The 23,264-nt window shown below is 41.0% G+C and overlaps 1 protein-coding gene across 1 annotated transcript in view; it reads left to right on the top strand.

Annotated features, from left to right (window-relative positions):
* The first annotated feature begins 3,424 nt into the window (after nucleotides 1-3,424).
* atp6v1ba (ATPase, H+ transporting, lysosomal, V1 subunit B, member a) overlaps nucleotides 3,425-23,264 on the top strand; it is a 31,194-nt gene continuing 11,354 nt past the window's right edge. Inside the window, exons 1-9 of the mRNA XM_083696116.1 lie at nucleotides 3,425-3,627; nucleotides 11,940-11,995; nucleotides 12,175-12,273; nucleotides 12,384-12,477; nucleotides 13,024-13,101; nucleotides 15,085-15,224; nucleotides 21,421-21,522; nucleotides 22,402-22,499; nucleotides 22,607-22,730. Of these exons, the coding sequence (XP_083552242.1) occupies nucleotides 3,522-3,627; nucleotides 11,940-11,995; nucleotides 12,175-12,273; nucleotides 12,384-12,477; nucleotides 13,024-13,101; nucleotides 15,085-15,224; nucleotides 21,421-21,522; nucleotides 22,402-22,499; nucleotides 22,607-22,730 (897 nt within the window). The 5' untranslated portion in view covers nucleotides 3,425-3,521. The remainder of the gene's footprint in view (nucleotides 3,628-11,939; nucleotides 11,996-12,174; nucleotides 12,274-12,383; nucleotides 12,478-13,023; nucleotides 13,102-15,084; nucleotides 15,225-21,420; nucleotides 21,523-22,401; nucleotides 22,500-22,606; nucleotides 22,731-23,264) is intronic.

Genomic DNA, 23,264 nt, shown 5'->3' on the forward strand with positions numbered 1-23,264 from the left:
AATGTCCTATGAAGTCCTTTTGAATAACCATCACATACTGTAACACTACCATCAACTGAACATACATGTGAAAACAACAGATCTCCATAATTTAGTATATCCTATCACGGTCTACAAATCGCAGCATACAGCATACAGTAGGGCGTTTCCTGATTCGGGTACACGTGTCAAGAAAACATTCCTATAATTGGTCATGAAAAGTGCCTCCCACAATGAAGGCAGCCGCAGCCCCTTGCAGTTGGTGAGGAGCAACTACACGGCTGCAGAGCGCCTTGGTCTCCCGACTCTTGTAAATCTCAAGCAGGCAATATTTCTGACTCATTTCATCTCCATCATGCAATCGATATTGAAAGGCGCTGGATTTAATAAACAATCGCAGCCATGTTGTCACTGCCAAGTTTTTTTGTTTTTTTTGTGCTCTCGCTACAAAAAGTCCGGAATGTAAACATAGCTGAAGACACTCATCATTTTTGGAGACAGTTAACGTTATGATTGCTAGCAGAGTGTTAAAGCGGTTGCTAATTATCTGGAAATACAATAAAATTGCTCTAAATATTTAGCTGGCAAACTTTGTTAACCTTGGGGCGAAATAGTCCACATACTGTATTTATTTTAATTATAATTACCAATCCGACCTGTCCAAAAGTGACAAGTGTTTCCAGTTATGTTTACATTCTACGGTTTAGGATGTACATGGAATTGTATAAACTTTTGTTAAACTTTTTTTGTGAAGAATTTGTTTGTTAAACAATTTCCCTACTTGAGACTTCACAGATGCACTGCCACCGCCTGTTCTTGGCTTCCTCTGCCTACTTTCTAGTCAGTTTGGCTTTTCATCTCAAACACTCTGTTTGTCTCATTTGAAGAGTAGGCATGCACTGTATTTTTGTGTGAACATAATGCAAAAGGACAACCTTCTCTACGAAGCAATAGATTAATAATTTCCAAACAACTTAACAACTGATTTGAAAACCAACCCTCAATATTACCACGACCTCATACCTCACTACAGTGTTGGGGAGTTATCTAGTAGTTCAACTATCAGTTTAACTGCATTTTGCAGTTGCTTGGTGGTAGTTAAACTAAAATCAAATCCTAGTAGTAAGCTACTGTCATTACTCACTAGATACTTCAAAAAGAAAAAAACAAACAAACGGTGGCATTTAACCATTATTCCAGCCCTTGAACTTCAATTTTCCTAATATTTCTTTTACTGCCTTCGGTCTCCCCACTTTGCTCCACCTCACCATTTCTTTCTGTCCCAGTGATTTCAGTCACTTGCTTTCTGCCACATGGACTGGTCATCAGTTTCAGTAACTGAATGTCGTGTGTTGGATAAGGTAGTTACGATGTAATGAAGTACTTTTTCAATGTAGCTTTAGTTTTAAAACTATATTTCTCTCAAGGGAAACTTTAGTGTAGTTCAACTACTTTCCATGTAAAGTAATTGGTAATCTTAGTTAAATACATTTTCAGACTAGCTTCCCCAACACTGACTGGAGGCTATAAATATCACAATCGCCATATTGGGGGCGATCATTACTGTACAAACTGAGGGTAGCAGCCTCAGGCTATCCGCAAATAATTTGCGACATTCATTCACTACATTTTCAGACTAGGGTAGCTGCTAGCTAGCTAGCGAATATCATGCATAACATAACAAGAATAGATGTAAAAAGTTTCTTGAATTCACCGGTTTAAAAAAGCATGAATAGGTTGTGGCCATAGCCCACGCCAAATTAACCCAGTCTTTCAAACAAGATAACAGCATTAAAAAACATCAACAGCTGCTAGGGCCAGCGTTGCTCCCATTTTAGTTTTATGGAGATAGGTCCACCCCCCCATTTTACAGGTGACATGTCAGAGTGTCAGTACATTATTCATACTGTCCAAACTTCGAGCCTGACTTTATCACTTATGCTCTGCGACATTCATGCAATTTGTGTTGTTAAACAATAATCCATAATATCATGTAAATCCATAATATTATGTCGCTATCTCACCGGCCTATTGTTGCAGAAGTTTTGTTTTATATTCAAACATGTCAGCCACTGTCATATTTATGAATAAGCCTTGCTTTTCTAATAGATTTATTCATTCATTCGTCATTCATCTTGTCTTTCTAATTTAACAGCAGATCACCTTCTGTTCTAAATAACATGGAAATTAATGACCAAAAACTATGTTTTAAGTGAGAAGTTATGGCTTGTCAAAAGCTGCAAAAGATAGGAAATTCAAAATGAGCACCACCAACCATAACCTGTGGTTTTCTAGCACACAGCTTTGATACCTGCTATAGTGCAGTATGTTGGTCTACTGTACTTCAAACAACATACTCACTACTGGGCAGGTTGCTTAGGATTCAAAACTTCTCTCAAACAGCCTAATTCATACTCCTAGAGTATGTTTTCTCCAACGATAGTGATTTACATTTTGCATACAAGTTCCTTTTGCAAACCACTAGTTATCTTCAAAAAGGATGGTCAGATTACAGTTTGCTAAAAAGTACCTAAAAAGCCTGCAGAGATCTGTAAATAGGTCTTGTGGACAGATAAGATTAATATTATCATGGACCAGAGTGATTGCAAGAAGAAAGTTTGGAGAAAAAAAAGGATCTGCCCAAGATTTACAGCACACCTCATCTGTGAAACATGATGCAAGGGGTGTTAGGTTTGGACACATATACTGTAGCTGCCACTAGAACTGGCTAACTTGCCTTAATTGATGATGTAACTGCTGATGGCAGCAACAGAATGTATTCTGAATTGCACAGAAACATCGTGTCTGCTCGAGTATAAGCAAATGCCTCCAAATTCATTGGATGGTGCTTCATCATACATTAAGACAATGACCCGAAACATTCTGTCATAACAACAAGGGAATTTTTCAGGGCCAAAAAGTGGAATGTTCTTGAGTGGCCAAATCAATCTTCAGATTTAAATCCAATTGAACACACATTTAGTTTGATAAGATTTTAGGCATGTAGAAACAAACAACAACTGAAGATGGCTACAGTACAGGCCTGGCAGAGCAATACCAGAGAAGATATCCAACATCTGGTCTGGTCAATGTGTCACAGACTTAAGGCAATGCAGATTATTATTTTCATTGGTATACATAACAAACCTAGCAAACCACTCTCTCTCTCTCTCTCCCTCTGTGTGTGTGTGTGTGTGTGTGTGTGTGTTTTCCTTCTCGTTCACATGTTTCACTGTTCACACATGTTTATCATCACATATTCAGTACTTTGGCAGGGTAAAAGGTAGTACTGTAAATGATAAAGTTATCATAGGATTAGTAACAACTGCCGATCACCATGTGGCTGATAAATGGATATGCTACTGACAGTACTGTGTTCAATCAAGTGAACAACGCCCACTCTGTCGTGATTTCCTGTGCTCTCAAACATCCGGCTTTTCCAATGTCATATGACTAGCATCCGCAGTGTCATTTAATACCCTCTTAGCTAGCAGCACATCGTCAATACTGTATCTCAGGTAGCTTGTTTCGTTTATTCAGTAATGGCATTGGTGTCGAAAAGGATGATGGATCTCAACGGCCCCGCAGCTGCGGCAAGAGAACATACACAGGCTGTGACCAGAAACTACATCTCGCAACCAAGGCTGAGTATGTAGCTAGCTAGTTAGCCAGTTTATCTAACGTTAGCTAGCCATGTATGTGTATAGTAATTGCAGAACTGAAAATGTCTACCGTCTCCTGTGAAGTTCTAGCTATCCAAGTGAATGCTGAGTAAGTGCGTTTTGCAGAGAAATAATCGGTTGTCACTCGCTGGTGCCAGGTGGTGATGAGGTGTGCTAGCTAATGCTAACTAGTAGTGATGCTGAGCTGTCTTGCCAGCTATGTTATTTTAATGTTACTGTTGTTGCAAATTGAGTAGTTTCTTCGGTCGACGGCTATTGTAGGATATCCAATAAACATTTTAGCGACAAGTTTAAGTAAGTAATCGAGTCACTGGTAATTTTTTAGCTAAGCTAACGTTAGCTAGCGTGGCTAAGTCAGCTGACACTGACAGCTGTTCATTCCTGCGTGATGTCGATGAAGTTTATGGCTGAGTGAATAACAGTTTAAAAGGTTGTATTTAGCCAGGACGCAATCAGAATTTTAACGTGTTTATTTTTTCCGCGCCCTGTTTTTACATGTCTATATTTTCCAGTTTTACTAGCTAATTCCAAAACATGGCCTGCAAGGGCAGAAACGGAGACCGAGCGGGGTTGATCCTTCTCACGTGACGAGTAATCATGTGAGACGTGAGGCTGCAGCTGATGGTGTCTGCCGATATATTCACAAACATGTCGCCGACTCTTTGATTATACATCATAAACGTGATGAAGCCGTAATTTAATATCCTTCCAAATTATACAAGGAACAGGACAGGAAGACCGGTGTGCTCTAATTGTCAAATTGTGAAATAGGCCCTGGTTCATGTTGTTCTGTAGCCTATAATCAGTTTTGATTAAATAACTATATTAGTCTTTTGCTGATGTCAGTTTAAGAAATAAATGTACAAACTATTTAGAAAAACACTGCATGAGTATGCCTTACTGCCTTTGTTGTTTTGGATTAAAGGCTATGCACTAATCGCGTCTGTTATTAATGGAAGGAGCAGTTAATGGAGTCACTCCGTCTCGGAAGCCTTTTAACAGTGGTGTTTTGGAAGGAGGCTGCTTTTCAGGCATCTATTCTTCACCTGGGTGTGAAAAAAGGCCTGGCCAACATCCAGCTATGGCTCTTGCTCTCTTTCATGCTGACGAAAGGCCCTGTTGAATGTTCTTCTGAGTTTGAATTGGCAATAGGCCAAGCAGTTTCCTGTCAATATAATTTAGAGATGGTCATGTAAAAAGAAGCACCTTTGTAATTGTGTACTGTCATGTATTGGTCTACCTTTGCACAGGACAGACTAGATGACACCTCCAATTTTGTAGTATAGTGTTTTTCACTGTCCATTTCATTAATTTACATCTCAAACAAGGCCTATAATAAAGATAGCCAGACGGTTTTTCCTTGAGTGTCAGGGGAAAGCATAAAAGCCTCTTAGCAAACTGTAGGGAAATTACTTAATGGACCTGAAGCCATCTGAAAGCTAAGGGGTGAAGATGCTAACCCCATCCCACTTCTTAAATGTCCTTTCTAATATAGGCATGCAAAATTGCACCATTTTCACACATCAAACTTCATACTGAACAGCTGCCATTCAGAGTGCATGCTGATAGCCAGACAGAAATTTGAACCAAAATGATGAATGATAGTCGAAGCAACCTTTAGACAGTGCAAATGTGCTCTTGTAGACTTTAAATAATCAGATTTCCGTAGAAAAAACATGAATGCAACCTACGGTGCGATCAAGACGCTCCAGTGTTTTGCATTACCTCAGTGACTCAAGAAGCTTCGGGGAGAGGCAGAGGACCGATTTATCTGAAATTTAGGAGAAAAAAAATAAACAAATAAAGAGGTGTACAGTCAGAGCCAGTCTTTGGGTTGTAAAGAGCCTTTGTCTTTCTCATGTCAATTGCAACAAAGGCAATTAACCCAGTAGATGTCTTGCCATTGTTTTAGTAACACAGACATTTAAACATTCTGTGAAGACATTGATCAAGGCAGTGTGTCTCTTTGTGAAGAGGCAGTTAATGGTAATGATTCAGTAATGATAAACAAATGCCTCAGATGTCACAATGAAAGTAATGTTTTCATAGAAAAACGTCTTATTTTTGAACATTTCTATAGTCTTTATTCTTTGAGTCTGAGAGTTATTAAGCGACTAGCTTGTCAGTAAAAGAAAGAATTTCTGTGGGCATTTGTCTGTCTTTAAGTACATGAAAGAAACTGAAAAGTGTGCCATATGGAGAAGTGAGATGCCAGGGTATTTTCCATGTTGAGAAATCCCCGCTGTTGCTCCATTGTCACTAACATGTCCCTACCCCCAAAGTCTTTGTGACACATCTTTTTCTTTTTTAATAATTTATTTCATGCTTTGAGAGAATTTCTGTTACTACCCTGAAACAATGTAACTGTATTGGCTCCCAAAAACTCCCAAATCAGGCAAAAACAAGGTAAAGAAAAACACTGCAATGGAGGATTGGGCATTTGTTTTCCCAACATGAGAGGGTCACTGACATCTGATTAAGGTCTCTCTTTTTATTTGAAAAACAATTACACTGATTCAATCTTTTGTATTTGGCCTCAAGCTAAAGTAAGATTTTTTTGGATTAGATACATTGCACATTTAATGAATTATTTGATTTTAATAAAATCAAAATAAGAACTGATCATAATATTGTAGTGCATTTAGTGATTGAACAATGGGCTTGATTGAGTCTTTCTGTTGCCCTAGTGGACTGTGAGGGACTTGAGTGATGGACCCAAACTGAGCTGTCTCTAGGCAGGTTACCAAGAGTGACGAAATGCGCCTCGCCCCCGTAGCAAACGGCTTGAAACTGTTGCTGTGGCATGGCTCTTTTCGATCTATTGTAACTGCCCCACTTTTCCATCTTAGCAGAGAGGCTCTGGGGTTAACCAGCTGTCTCTCTGTATAGGCACAGTCACCCCATCAGCATGCTCCCCGCTAGCACAAATACCCCACAGATTGGTGTTCCCACCATTCCAGCCAATTCTCCCCCTGGTCCGAGCTTGATTACATGCTTTTAACCTGCAGGGTTAAAAGCATGCCCATTTGATGAGGTAATAAGTGGTCCTCTGTGGCTCAGTTGGTAGAGCATGGTGCTAACAACGCTTAGGTTGTGAGTTCGATTCCCGCTGGGACCATATATACTGAAAGCACTCACTGCAATGTAAGTCGCTTTGGATAAAAGCGTCAGCTGAATGGCAGTGGCAGCATATTTTGCAGGAACCCTTTTTTTAATCCTCCTGTTTGTTGTGTCAGAATCTCACTTGATGGTTTATTCAGAATTTTGCCATTTTAGAACTGATTTACAGTCCATAACACAGATGCCCTTATTAAAGCTTGTAATACCTTTTGTAACAAGGGAACTCGATTATGGTTTATACAGGAAATAAACAGATTGTTAAATTTCATACTCATTATTATTTCAGATTTTAATTTAGTTGTTCTATGATCTCTCTGCCACTTGGATGCCATTGAGGTTCCCTCTGAAGGTTGCCTTGGCAGTGTCGGTTTTCTCCACTCAATAGTACTGTATTTCAATGTACTGTATTTCTTTGTTTGTTTATGGTTGAAATAGGGTAATTTACAGGTATTTTGAAATGGGCGTTGAATTGTAAAGCAATGACATCTTGTTTCGAAATTACTTGTACTGCTACTAGAACAAGTAGGCCTAATGAGATTATGGAATTGTATTGGTCTTTAACAAACTTCCATGTGTTTGACCAGTCTTATTTTGTTTAGACTTTTTGGCTATGTTTTCACTCTTCTAGGCGACATCAAGGATTGTTTCACTTGTTAGTGTATGCTGGCTAGGACATCACTGGTTCGTTCCCATAGCAGTGAAGTTAAGCTGAGCCTTTGTTGGTCAGCTTCACAGTTTCCCTCTTCCAAAAATATTTTTTCAATTGGGGTGGTATTTAGCACTATCAAGAGCTCTGATGCTTATTTGTCCTGTTGGAAGGCCTTGAGATTTCCTGCTGAAACATTCTCATATATTCATCGTATTACTTTTATTAGATTCTTACTTACTTACTTATATATATATATATATATATATATATATATATATTAGTAAGAATCTAATAAAAGTAATACGCTAAAAAAATTTGGCACAGTGTTTATTGAACAGGCTGGGCACAATTTGAAGCATGCTAGTCTTAGTGATTTGTAGTTGTACAAACATGATCTAGGCTAAACAACCAGGATTCTTCTGGGGCTTTTCTCTCTTGATTTTCTTGGGGTCTTCTTGCCTTGAACCTCTTTTCTACTTCAAAAACTCATTTCAAGAGTTGGAAGATGGACTTTTGTTTACCACCAAGGACATCACAATTGAATTGAAATTGCCTCTGCATTAGAAGCTCAGTGCTCTTGCCCTGTGGCTCCTTTGCCTTGGACCCCTCTCCATTGAAGATCCATCCAAGATCCCAGTTTGTCTAGTACAGTAGAGTATGTTGCCAACTTGAGGAAGCCAGAGGATTGAGTGCCAGTGGATTGAGCTTTTAATAGATAGATAAAAACCTTTCATTCAGACACGCAATAAGCCCATACTGATATGTGATTTGCACTGTTTGTTTTGAACTCAAGAAAATTATTACCGGAAATTAAGCAAGACTTGTTGCCAGATTTCTTCTGCCGAGTGGGAACAAAGGGGGCTGGGTCAGGTTGAGGCTCATGAGAGCGAAGTTGTTGAGTGGGTTTTTTGGCTCATAGTTGAATGTATGAGGATATGTGGAGTATGAGGAGGTTCCCAGTTTCAGGCTTGAGGCAATTAGCATTCCCATCTCCTGGTGCCTGTGAGAAGCCCCCTATGCGTGCTTGTGGTGGGGGCAGAAACGTGTGATTGTGAGCCTGCACATCACTGTTACCAGTGCTTTGTACCATTTATTCAATGTCAGAATGATGATGCATCTCCATCTCCATCCCGGCACCACTTCCCAGAGCCCCCTCTTTCAGCTGGGAAGTTGAATTGTGTTGGAATGCTCTGTGCCTCTTTTCTCTGGTACTTGAATGGGCCCTTTAGTATTTCACACCAAGGTGTCCTTCAGGGTGCGAGGTCAGGCTACCAAAACAGCTTCTAGTGGCGGATTAGGACCAATTAACATCTTTGTACACAAAGGACTCTGGCAGCTGAACAGGCCGGAGGGTGACCCACACTGCCGTTGCATGACAAGCCAGGGGACCGCTGCACTTGAGCTCAAGTAGCAAAAGAGGGGTGGAGAAAGTTTTTCAAACCTAATGGGAAATGTTGCTACTTCACACCATATGAATGTATAGACCCATTGAATAATCGTTATCTTGTGAAATGAGCGGTCATCTTGCATTTTTTATTACAGTATACAAATACACCTTGGATGCCAAGGCATATTTTTATTTTGTATTCAGAAGGAAAGTACTGTTATTCACTTTCAATTTAGCCAAGTTTTTATATATGTTCATTTGTGTTAGATATGTAAGTCACAATTTCAACAGAGACTCAATGCACAGCCATTTATTATTGGAATGACATTGTATTTGTATTTTAAGAGAGTGAATCATCCAACCAGCTCGTCACATTTCTATGGTGTGCAACAAATGGCAACATTTTCATTTTCATTTACAGTCTCTGTAAACATCTTCAAATTGTGTCTTCTGTTTTTAAATATTTTCCATTAGAGCTTTGTGGACTTTTGAAAGATTTCTAAGAGGCTGACTTACAATTATACAGCTACAATTTTCTTGCATTATAATTATTATCACCCTTCAGTAAATGTATGTATCCATATGTATCTCTTTTTTTGAGACATATGGGCAATTTGTAGGGTAAGTGTAGCTATTAAGCCCATTTATAAACACAACCAACATACATTCTGCAATTTGTGTGAGCATTGGGGCGGGGGGGACAATGACGACACCAAAAAACACAATGTCTTGGAAAATTTGATGGAATTTGTACAAAGCATACATTTCCTTGCATTTGTAAAGGGGGTGTTTGGATACAGGCTTTGTTGGAGGCTGGAGTGTAATCATGTCAATCATCAGGCTAATCTTTTATTTAGAGCAGCTGTGATTGCCGAGGCCAATCATGTCCTGGTCCAATAGGAGAGGAGGGCGTGTTGATGAGATGAGTGTTACAATATTTTTGCTGGTCAACAACACAACACCCACGATTTGTGGGATATGAATCGGGTTCTGCTCATTTTTGCATAGAAGTAACTGTGTTAAACGTGTAGAAACCCAAGGGATTTAAGCTATCAAGGATAAGTAAAAAAAGAATGCGTAGATTGGGGAAAAAAGGTTAGCATTTGGTATAGTCTACTTACAAACTGTATGCTATAACCTGTAGCTTACGGGGAGGCCTGTGTAAACTATTTGAATAGTCAAGGCCGACAGTTACAAAATAGAACAAGGATTCATAATTCATAATTAGGGGATCATTGTTGTAAAGCAGTGTTGAGACGGTATCATTGGTGTGCAGTGTTGATTCATGATGACTCATTAGCCTACATTCAAGGCCTTTGCCATGGGGCAGAGAGAAGGAGGGAGGGAATCACAGGGCAGAGGAGGGGAATCAATCAGTGACTTACATATTCATTGATAACTATAGGGAATACTGCAGATCAAATGAGGTACTCTTACTGTAGGTAAGAATTTGAATTGTGTAGAATTTGGCATTTTTGGATATGCTATTTTAACCAAAATGTCTCCTCGCAGAGAGCCAATGGACATCGTAGTTTCTAGTGAGGCAGCTATTTGGAGAAGGAAAGGGCAACTAGTGCCCCTCTGTTGTGGTGGTCCTTTTCACACTTGAACGCTCTCTCTGTCTGTCTCTCTTTGCCTCACTCCCTCTTTCTACCCCCCCTCCCTCTCTCTTACTAGTTTTCTCTCTTATTAGACTGACTAATAAGGGGTGAGATGCAGGTGTGTGTGGGAAATGGCTATAGTGCATTGACAGGTTATTTTGTTGGCCACTGCCTAATTAGTGGCATTGTGGATGCACCCCGCCAGGCTTTAGTGCTCAGTGTTAGCACCAGTCTGCCCTAATTTCCTTGCACCCTTTGATATCGGCCAAGAGATTGATGGTTCGCACAGAAAAAGAAACAAGGGGCATGATAGAAGACCTGCCAGAAGACCCACCACCCTATGCTACAGATGTGCAGGGAAGGGGGGGGGGGGGGTACCTCAGCAGACACAGCCCAAATTGGCTCTAATATCAGCAGAGTTAATGTTATCCCATAGAAAATGAAAGTACAAAGTTTGAGGACCACACCTATGCTCTTCTGCTTGTCTCTGTTTGAGCCCTTACTGGCAGGCCCCAGGCATGCCCCCCATCCTCTCAAGCACCTGCAGCTCTCCTGTCACCTTGCATTCCTGTGCTCAGTTTGCGACGTTGGTGAAAAATAAATAATAAAATAAGCTCAAGGTCAACTGCTCTTTAAAAGGCTGTCAGACACTTTGCACCACTTTTTTTTTTAAATCCACATTCCTGTGATGAGGGTCCCTGCTGAGATGAAAAGGTCTCCCAAGATATTTAGTGTTTGGCTATTGCTTTTAGACAAACACACGCCTTTGGTTATTGCATCAAACATCACTTTTTTAAAACTGAAATCGAGGGTGCCCAGAAAGCTAACTGTCAAAGCTGAGCCAACTGTCTTTCCAATACTTTGAGTATTTTCTTTTACGACACATTCTACTTGAAGCCATGTCTGAAGCTGAGACACAGGAGTGAATCACTGGATGTGGGAGTATGCAGGGAATTAACAAATTATGGATTGTCCCTGGGAAGCCCCAAGATGTATAATTTCATATAATAGCAGTACTTAAAATAATGATAATTACTGAAGCCTTGTTGTAGAGATTGTAGCCTGCTGTTTAGGTATATTTTATAATTCACCCCTTGTGTCCAAAGTGCATCATGTATTTTCCTTGACCTTTGCCTGGCTATGACAAATGGACATGGTAATGCTTGAAAGCCATTTTAAAACCCTCCACCAAAGGTCAGTTTGCGATTATTAAAATAGGTGTCCTTGAGGAAGATGACTTATATCCATATGATTGTTGGCTTCGATGGAAAAACAGCCTCCATGCACCTTTCTTAGCCACAATCACTTCGGGGGAAAAAGAGGCAAAGGCCACACTTGAATTAGCCTGGCAGGTACTGTATGTTTGCCTGGTTTGATCAGCTGATTGCTTTAAAATGTCAGATTTTTCTGAACGATTATTATTTTTATTTTTTTTCATTGTGCCTTTTTTGTGATTTTAAATAACTTGTTATTCAAACATAGAACAAAAACTATTTCAAACACACAATTTTCTGTTTCAGCTTATTCTACTGTCTCTGGTGTGAATGGCCCACTGGTAATTTTGGATAATGTCAAGGTGAGTTAAGATATTCTACAATTACTTCTCTATATTCATCTGTTTTCTGTCTTACTGACCTTCTTAGATTGAAGCTGATACTCTTGACCTTTGCAGTGTCAATAACAGCTAATGTTCAATGACTGTTTCTAAAGAGAGCGCTGCATGTTCAATGGGATTTTCCTGTTTGGTGTTGTAAGTTTCCCAGGTATGCGGAGATTGTGCACCTGACTCTACCTGATGGCACCCGGAGGAGTGGCCAGGTGCTTGAGGTGATTGGCAGCAAAGCAGTTGTACAGGTGAGACACACCCACCTTTGTAACTGGCTGACTTGACTGCTTTTAGGTGTATTGATTTTGTACATTGTTGCTTAATGTTACTGTTAAACACTTTACTGTCTTTCTGTCAGGTGTTTGAGGGGACATCAGGCATCGATGCCAAGAAGACTGCATGCGAGTTCACGGGTGACATTCTGCGCACACCTGTGTCCGAGGACATGCTGGGTAAGATGAGCCCTCCACCATCAGATGAAATGGCATCCTGTGCTAGCACCAGCCAGAAGAAAGCACGGATTTAATCATGGCTGATTAAAACTAAATTAGGCTCTTCTCCAGAGCCACCCTCCATCTGTGTTCTTATCAGTGCCTCTCACCCCATAAGCTTTGCTCTTTCAGTGCGGTAAATTGTTTTGCACTGTATTTTACCTGACCTGTTTCAGTAATGCATTGAGCCTCGCCTCTCTGGAAGCAAATTAGGGGAACAAAAAGCTGAAGAAAATCTTTCTAAGGCTGACGCGTGACCTTTTTAAGGGTTTACATGCATTTGAAAAGGAGTAAACATATTTTCAATAGTATATTGTGTGTGTACATGCTCGTGTTGGAAACCAGAGATTATGGTTCATAATTAAAGGCACAATCTGGTATTTGTTCTGCAGTCAGTAGTCATTCCAATTCATATCCATTGATACTTGAAGAATATGACTTGTTATAAATGTCAGACTTAAGTAAGGTTGTTTCATTAGAACTAATGGGAAATATATTTCATTTCAGGACGTGTTTTCAATGGCTCAGGCAAGCCCATTGACCGTGGCCCCACTGTGCTGGCTGAGGACTATCTGGACATCATGGGTAAGACACATAAATGAGCGATGGGATGGCTCTCACAGACCTGTCAAATACTTGATTTTGCTGCATTTGATTTTGTTTGCCTGGTACAATGGAACCAATGAAATAATCCCAAAGTGCAAACATGTTAAATCAAAGGCGCCCCAGATACTTTCAAAAAGGTGACACATGTTTGACCCAGAGCTATGCTCTTACTAGTGCAGCAATGCTCTCATATATAGGATTTATGTGATTAACCTTGTGCTCAACAAATATTGTAGGTGGTAAAAGGTTCTCTGAAGTGGCCTGGGGTGGTCTAATGGTCTAGTACCACAACCTAAAGTGCACACACATGGCTCTCGGCATGGGTTAGAATCCGGCCCATGTCCTGCTGGTGGCTCATCACTTCATCCAATAAAAATGAAATGTATAAGAGTGGGACTGCCCCACTAAAAAAAAAAAAAACCTTTAAAAAGAAAATAAATTATACATCAACTAGAACACATCCAATACCTTTTGCCAAGGGCATCAAACCCCCTATTGAATAGTGTGATTGGAGTTGGGCCTTTTACTGTGGCTCGCTGCATTGTAGCCTTGATGAATGTGAAACTGGAGCTGACGCTGCTGGGTGAATACAGTGTGCCTACTTATGTACAGATCACAACCCCAAGGCTGTGCTCCGCTCCGAGGCCTGTGTCGAGTGTTGATCCCTGAGGTTCTTTCACTGTAGTCAGTGTAGAGGGCCGTCACCAAGGCATCCCAGTGAAGAGGATGTTGAATGTTATATTGGATGCATTAAACCTTAACCTCAAGCCTGACCTTTTTAGTTCCTACACATCAGAACACAATATGTTGACTCAACGCCGCTGTTTGCATTTCTCGCTTCTCCTGCAATGGTATGTCTTTCAGGTTATTTTGTAAACTATGTTTTCATGCTGTATTCTGTACAGTATGTGCTAGTTAACATTTTCAGTTAAAAGATTAACACAATGAGTGCAATGACCCTGGCCAGCGTTGTCTTATGTGTGGTGGAAGTCTAGGATTTACCACTCTGTACTTCAGCTCTTCGGAGGTAAGAATCAAGAAACAAGTCCTGAGTAGCCACAATATCTGAGTCCGGTATTTATTGCTTGCAAACAAGAGGCAAGAGCGTAACAGCAGCCCAGCGTAGAACCGGGGTTCGTTCAGCACAAGTCTAAAGAGACAATGATCAGGTTTGTCTTTTATAGATCACCGCTGTTCATATGGTAAATCATACAGTGCTTCTCAGAACAATGGCTATAGAACTTTATAGGTGTGGCAAGAGAAAATGTCATCACAGTAGTTACACAAGTTGTATCCGTCATATGAAAGTGTATAACCTGAAAATAGTTCTATGAATGTATTTTCCATAACATATGTCAGGTGTCGTCTTTCCACCACGACGCTGCTTCACCTGAAGCCCTCCATAAGTATTGGAAAGAGGAAGCATTTTGTCGTCTTTTATCTCTATACTCCAACAGTTTGGATTTCAAATCAAACAAATACCATGGGTTTCAACATTTAGAAAGTACAACATTTTAAACATACTCTCCTTTTTCAGGGCTCTAAAATTACCGGGAAAAATCATATAATGTCCAAATAAAACACTGATATTTAGTATTTGGTCAAAAATAATTTTCATGCAATAACTGCCTCTGGTCTTCAACCTATTGACCCCACCAGACACTGGGATATGTTCTCTGGTGATGCTCTGCCAGGCCTGTACTGCAGCCATCTTAGGTTGTTTGTTTTGAGGTATTTTTACCTTAAGTTCTCTCTTCAGCAAATTAAATGCATGTTTAATTGGATTTAAATCAGAATATTGTCTTGGCCACTCTAGAACTTTTTTTTTTTGGGGACCAGAAAACTCCCTAGTTGCTATGGCAGTGTGTTTGGGGTCATTGTCTTGCTGTATTATAAAGTGCCGTCCAATGAGATTGGCGTATCTATCTGTAGCCTTCTTCAGGTTTTTGCCCCCTGTCACAGGTCAGCCCATCAACCCTCAGTGCCGTATCTACCCCGAGGAGATGATCCAGACCGGCATCTCTGCCATCGATGGCATGAACAGTATCGCCCGAGGACAGAAGATACCCATCTTCTCCGCTGCTGGCCTGCCCCACAATGAGGTAGAGACGGAACAAGTGTAGCCAAAATATACACTTGGTTTGCCTTGTATTTGTGAGTGATACTATTCAAGAGTGTGAATTGGTTCCTAATAGCTCTGAATTATATTGTTATACCATGGCTTTGTTAAATACTTGATTGTGATTGGCTGAGAAGGTGTTCATTTAATCAAATAAGGCACGAGATGCCTGGATTTATCATGAATAAAGTCACCATGAAGGGTGTTAGGCCTGACACGAAGCGGAGGATATTATTGCAATGTGTGGTAAACAGGAAAAATGCGTCATAGCTGTTACATTGTCAGGGAATAAGACATGGTTTCAAACACCACTTGGCCAATCATAATGCTTGTTCTGATCAAACCTTTGTATAGTTTTCTATAAACGCACACGCTGTCACAGTTAGCTTGATCACAGTTCTGTATCAAGGCGCCCAATCAGAGCTCAGCTGTGCACATCCACAAAGTTACAGAACCAACTCTGGCAACCACACAAACCTGCCTTACATTGTATTGTTTGCGGGCGAACGATATAGTCTGCGCAGAACATAATGGCTTGCTCTTGGCAGTTCAGTCAGGACACTCATTAACCATTTATTGCATAAAAATTTTAATACTTTTAATATTGACGTAATTGGATGGCTCCGCTCTGTAGAGTTCCTTAACTAAGTTAAGTTAACTACCACAATATGCAAGTATACAATATGGCAGGAAGTCCATGACTTATCAAACCCTCGTTAGTAGGCTACATACCGTAGGTCAGTGTTTAAAAGGTTCATTTGGCCATCGCAACGGTTCTCTACCTCAATGCTGCGGCAGACACAAGTTGTGAACCACCACAAGGTGGTGACGAGCTGTGAAGGATGTTTAAAAAGATCCATCCTTCTGTTGGTATAAATTACTAACAGTGCTAACATTATTCATGTTCCATCCAAATAATCACTAAAATAAAAATAGAGAATGGTTTGGGATGGTTTGTCTTATCAACTTGCCTTATTAGATAGATTGGCAAAATCTAGTTTATTTATAGCAGCTCATGAATTACAGAGATGAAGAAGATGGTTCGCTAGTCAGCTTTGATAATGCAACCTATTGATTACAGCAGTGGTTCCCAAACTTTTTCAGTCAGGCCCCCTTTGGTAATTTGAAAATAATTCAGGCCCCCCCCCTACACGACACTGTCCCCATCTTTCTTGGTAAAATGAATTGTATTTGTTGCATAGTTGTACAAACCGGCATTTTCTCTCTATAAATAACAAAAGATGCAATTATAGTTACAACTTTTTTATAGTTAAATTGTGGAGAGAAAGTTAACATAACAAATAACACCATATTCCTATCTTACACTTTCCTATCCTTCTTGTTGAAATCATGGATTGAAAAAAAACTTTTTCCGTTATTACACATTCCTATTCTCCTTGTGGAAATCATGAATTTAGAAAAGCCTACACAGAACTTATTGATCTTCCCTGCACCATATTACTATTCTACACATTGTGTAGAGTTTGCCACTCTCAGTTCATTCTCAGTGTTCAATTTTGGTCTAGAAGTGGTATATCTATAGGAGTAGTAATTCCTCTGCTATAGTGTGCGGCTTCTTGCATTAGGCAACTCTGTAGCCACTTTGGCTTACACTTAGGAGGCTAGCTGGGCATTGCTAGGTACAGATGCCGTTTTAAGAAAGCGATTTTGCTGACCTCGGTATTCATTGAGCTTTCTCTTGAAGGTCAAGGGGCTTGTCAGCATCATATGGGTGTGTTGTCTCAAGGTGATGCCTCAACTTACAGGACTTCATGCTGTCAGATGAAAGAGTTTGAGACACAGGGTACACACTGGTTGCTCCTCCACACCAACCTCAGAAGTGAACCCGAAGGAGAGATGCCTTGTCTCATTTTTGTACAGTTGGCGTTTGGGATTTTTTCCTCACTACAGTACACATCATTTCTCTCTCCCATCCCATCTCCCTGCGCCCCCCCTGCAGTCCTACCCCACACTTTGGGAAACACTGGATTACAGAATAAAGTTAGGATTTTTCATGCAAGACAGGAGTTAGGATTATTGAAAATGTCCTAATAGGGTGTGAGCATTCGAATTTTCAGCTAGGCGGCCAAGGACAGCCTTCTCTCGTCCACTCATAATTTAAAGCCCTGCTCATAGTTGGTGACATATTTAATGTCACCCAAATATTAAATCAAGTGCACCAGCCAGTGATAACGGACAAAACAGTTTTTAAAAAAATGTTATATATATATATATCAAGGACAGGAAAATATTGTTAAACAAGCAAATCTGGTTACTTTTGATGGGAGAATAACTTGGTTAGTGGAAGTGAAAAGCATGAAATGATCGGATCTCAGGTTTATGGCCTATAAACAGCTCTGATAAGCCTTGCATATATTTGTCATGCGCTGCAATCTCCAGGAGCAGGCGTCTACTGTATGTCACCGCGCACCACCTCACATTTTGGCTATTTGTCCCGATTCCGCCACCCCACAGCGCACTCACAAAGCAAAGGGAGTTTAGCATTAACACTTACTCACTCCTACTCTGCTCAAATACTTGGGGGAAGGGACATACTGTAGGAAGTCTATTTCGCGAGAAGGAATAATACAACGACTCATGCAGTATGGGTTAGCTGTAATCCGTACCCCACCCCCCACCCTCCATAATATAAATATTCCATTCACCCAATTCTCCTGTCAAAAGTCACCAGAATTGCTTGTTTAACATGTGATATGCAACACAGCCCCCCCATCACCCCTTGCAACATTTTAGGCTGTAGCCCCCTGACATAAATTCGTCGGATATCCAATACAGGCAACATTGAAGATAAAGTCAAACTACTGTATACAAGCTAGACCAACCTTTTTAGCCTACCGAGGCGATGACAAAGACAATGGTTTGCCTTATCAGATTGGCAAAATCAAGTTTATTATAGCAGCTCATGAATTGCAATGATGAAGAGTGGAAATTGTTATTTTAAAGAGGACCAAGCAATGGGACCAACTCCTATCTACTCTCATACCGTCATCAAGCATTCTATCACAGCGCAGAGAAGCGGGGGAAATGTTTTAGTGCAATTATGTTTCGTGAGGGGGTGCTGCCCAAAAGGCTGTGAGGGGGGTGATGTCTTTGGATGAACCTTAATTTAGAAATAATGAATCTCTTCATGGACACTTTTTAAATTACGTCAGACATGGAATATATGTGACAGTGTGTCTGCAAAAGTACATATTAGTTAACTTTACATTACATTTACACTCACTGAACACTTTATTAGGAACACTATACTAATACTGGGTAGGGCCTCCCTTTGCTCTCAAAACAGCCTCAATACTTTGTGGCATTGATTCCACAAGATGTTGGAAACATTCCTTTGAGATTCTGGTCCATGATGACATGATTGCATCACGCAAAAAGATTTTTCAGGTGCACTTTCAAGCTGTAAATCTCCCGTTCTACCACATCCCAAAAGTGTTCTATTGGATTCAGATCCGGTGACTGGGAAGGCCACTGAAGAACACTGTGGTCAGCAACAATACTCAAATAGGCTGTGGCATTCAAGCGATGATTGATTGGTATTAACGGGCACAAAGTGTGCCAAGAAAACATTCCCCACACCATTACACCACCTCCACCATGAGAAGGTGTACAGGTGTTCCTAATAAAGTGTTTAGTGAGTGTATATTGTAATTGGCTACCCATTACAGACCCATGAAACACTCCCTTTTGAAAAGAGAGATTGATCTGTCTGTATGAATAAGCCTAGTAATGGAACGCACTAACTAACCTAGTTAAACCCAAAACCAGATGGCAATGACATCTCTAAAACAAGTAATGATGCACTCATTTTGTCATAGTCGTCACGGTAAGTGATTTGTGTGGTTATTGGAAAACATCCCTCTGCGTTGATTATTTTCCTAGAACTGCACAACTCATCGTTGATTATCCCTTACATAATGTTTGTCCTTCAAAGCAAGCCTTGCAGTTAGACGTTAAATGTTTCTTGCCAAGGGAGTGTAATTTGGTGTCATCAATTTAGCAGTGTTGAAATCTATTAATCTATTCCCACTCTCTGTGCTTTCATTCTTTGTCAAACATCTCTTGTAGAGAGGTGTGTGTGTGTGCAGGGGGGCGTTCTTTCCAGCAAAACTGAATGATTAAGGCTAATAGGCGGAGGAGATTTAATTGTTTAGTCCCTGTGGTGCAGGAGCTGCCAGAAGTGGGTCAGGAGGACATTGCAGCGATGCAGTGTGACATTTCCCTGCCTGTGGAGGGCATTTTCCTATTTCACCTGAAGCATTATTCCAGTCTCCATCTCCAACACATGACTCTCAAATGCCTCTCAGACATACTCGATTACTCTGGAGTTTTACTGACTCCATATTGGACCAGTTCAAATGTCCTCTAGTGTTGTAGTGTCACATGTCATAGCTCATACCTTAGACCCACTGTTTCCAACTAAATGCTTGCTCTGCACCAATTTCACTGAGGCACATGCACAGAGTGGAAATCAACAATCTGCCTTAAAGCATGAGTCAGGTGATCATGCCTCTGTGTGTCAGAGTGTTAGTTAACGTCACATGACAGCCGTCTGGACCTTACACTACTTCTGTATTCTCATCTAAAGATGGACTGGAGCAACCAAACCAAATCTTTCCTCTAGTTCCCTAAACTGTACAGGAATTCCAATTCGATTTGTAGAACTTTTCCTCAATGTTTTGCCGATAGCAGACAATTATTTATTTATTTTTATTATAAATTAGGTTGATTAGAAAAGATTCTCTTCAATGGTTGTCCTTCTCTTCTGAAAAGTGCTTGGTCCTGTTCCTTTTGCGTCTGGAATTTGAGCAATGGAAAAAATGTCAATTATTGTCTGCTTGGTTGTGGTTCTCATTCTAGAGAAGAGAAGAGTCAAGACACATCAAAGGTCAAGGCAAAACTGTAAGATGGTTGAGAGAAATATAGTGGCCATGAAAATAACTTAATCATAATCGATGTACTAAAATGTATACAACTGCAGTACTCCTAGTGTCTCTAACTGCTTTTGCTCTGAAGAAAATTGTAATTTTAAAACAAGCAAGTTTTAAATAAAGCACTTTGACATTGGAAACAAGATTAAACCTACAGTTTACACACACAGTATAGTTTAATGTGTTTGGTAGATGATCACCACATTGAATGCTGGTGTTCCCATGAACGGAGGGAGAGGGAGATATGGCCAGCCAGCCAGTGAGGCCCCCTGGTTGAACTGGTAAATTAATTAAACTAATAAGACAATGGTGGCGAGAGGGGATTAGGCGATCGTGTGAATGGCACTGATTAATATAGGATCGGTAGCCCCCATCTCTGAGGCCGTTAACGCTTGAGGTGGCTGTCCTCTCACCAGCCATCACCATTTGCAAAAAGCCTCATTATGACCTTCTGGCTAGACAATAGACGACCCAACAACTTTGTTTTCTTGGTTTAATGACCTCACAGTGGGCCATGTTGTTGGTTAGGACATGCGCGACCATATACGGGGGGGGGGGGACACGGAACGTGTAAAATCCCACTGAACCTACAAGATGACCATGAATTATTCTGGACGGTATGAAAGTAAGAAATTAAAAATCTGGCCCCGCTCTTTCTTTTTGATTAGTGACTTGAATGGAAATAAAACCCATTATCCTCCCGAATCTGAGAAGTGCATGATCAAAAGAGTGGGTGGTTGAATGGAATGGGCCATGGTAGAGTCCTACTGTAAAAACACTGGAACAGGCTACGCCTTGTCTGCCTAATGATGACGGTCGGCTTCTCGTGTCAGTGGAACGGTATAAAACACCCTCTCGTTTCATTAAACAGATGTCACAGGGGTCATTTGTGCTGCGGCCCCTCTATGGGCCAGGTGTCTCAGCTCAGGGTGCAACGCGAGGTCAGCCAGGATCAACAGGCAGCAACCATTACGTTAAGCGATAAGCATGAAATTCCTCCCCTCTAAAATTCCCTAATCATGGAGTTGCACTCAAAGTACAGTATGCACCCCACACACACCCTTTCTCTCGCGCGCACACACACACACACGCAAGCAACGCTCCAGTACCTAGCTAGATGGTTCACAGTCACCTGTCGCATGTCCAAAGATTTTGAACAGCCTAGCTGTTTTATAAACGTTCATACGTCAACCCTCAGTTTTGTTAATCCTGTTCTTTTTCCCTCAGATTGCTGCACAGATTTGTCGCCAGGCTGGCCTGGTGAAGAAATCCAAGGATGTGATGGACTACAGCGATGATAACTTTGCCATTGTCTTTGCCGCCATGGGGGTGAGCATGGCAGCTGATGGACTCTTTTTTTCCCTCTTTCCCTCCCTCCCTCCCTCCCTCCGGTCTGTTTTTTCCTCTGTGGCTAATCCCCTCCTCTTAACCCCAGCGTGACACTCTGACTCTCTTCCCCTCCGCTCTTCACCCTCTCATTCACCAGGTGATTTAGCGTTTAAGTCCCACATTACTTCTGCTCTCCTGAGCAGATTTTGGCCATGTCGATGGGTTACTATTCAGCAGTCTTTCACACATTCATCGAGGCAGTATCAAATTCACTCCAGTTCAGCTGCTCCACTCTTGACTATTTAACGTCGGGTGGGGGGGCCCTCTGTGACCTGTTGCAGAGATGTTAGTAACCCCCCCCCCCCTCCCCACCACCACCTCTGCTCCTGGCCCTGCTTATCCCTCTCCCTGCTGATAGCTAATTCACACTTCATTGAGGCCTTGTAACATAAGCGCGAGAATCTAACAGGAGAGTGGAAATGGTATGCATATTGGCAGACTGGTGTGAAAATAGGGATTTCGACATGTTCAGCATATGCATTTTTGAAAAGGAAACTTTAATTAAGGAAAATAACACTGAAAAAACAATGTTTTACTGTCTGAGGATGTTTTAGCATCTACTTAACACTTAGTCATATGTCATCACATACTCTACCATCAGAAGATATCCAGTTACCTACAGTAGAAAGCTGCAAAACCATTTAACTGTAGTAGCATTGGTTGTGATATTTGAAAACCAAAATTTATTTATGAGCCCATATTTCTTAGTTGTGGGCAGCTGCAGTATCTTTTGAGCTTTTGCTGCTGAGTTCTCAAGAACTTCTACTGTCAACTTGGTTTGTAGACACAAACTGTTTTCTAACTCCTACTTTCTTTCAGGTCAACATGGAAACTGCCCGCTTCTTTAAGTCTGACTTTGAGGAGAATGGCTCCATGGACAATGTCTGCCTGTTTTTAAACCTGGCCAATGACCCAACGTGAGTTACACCAGCTAGCTCCTACAAACACAAGTTATTGTTAAATAAACATATATATATATATATAATCTAACACCCCCCCCCCCCCATTTTCTTCCTCTGCTCAGTATTGAGCGCATCATCACCCCGCGCCTGGCTCTGACCTCGGCTGAGTACCTGGCCTACCAGTGTGAGAAACACGTTCTGGTCATCCTCACAGACATGAGTTCCTATGCTGAGGCTCTGAGAGAGGTAGGGGAACCAAACCAACTGGACTCGTGGTGCTCTCTTTTTGTGAAGTGTCAGATTCTCACTTTTAATCTTGAAGTTTGCTAGCCATGAATTTTGTTTGAATGTCATTGGCAAATTCAGTATGCCAGATTGAAAATAATTCAATCTGCCTGGTTATGTTGAAAACCTCCACATCCCACACACAATGACCTCGATGCAGTAAAAAATCATCTCAAAGAGGGCTTACAGTATCTGCCTTTCAGGCAGGAACATACATACATCATCCAACAGAATGGAATAAAGACAAGGTGGACACGTCAAGGTTGTTCAACGGCCACCTATATAAGCAGATAGTAGAAAGACTTATGCAGGCCGTGAGCAGTGAATTCTGTGAAGGTAATGGTCCTCAAGCTGCTCACGCTGTTCACACACCTCCCTCCCAAACCTGACACTCAATGCTGCCTCCTATTATATTTGTCCTCAATAGAGGAACATTTCCAAAAGCATGGAGACAAGTTATGATCAAGTGGGTCAAGACACACAAAAAACATTTAA

The sequence above is a fragment of the Argentina silus genome (genome assembly GCF_951799395.1).
Source record: "Argentina silus genome assembly, chromosome: X".
NCBI classification, from domain to species: Eukaryota; Metazoa; Chordata; class Actinopteri; order Argentiniformes; family Argentinidae; genus Argentina; species Argentina silus.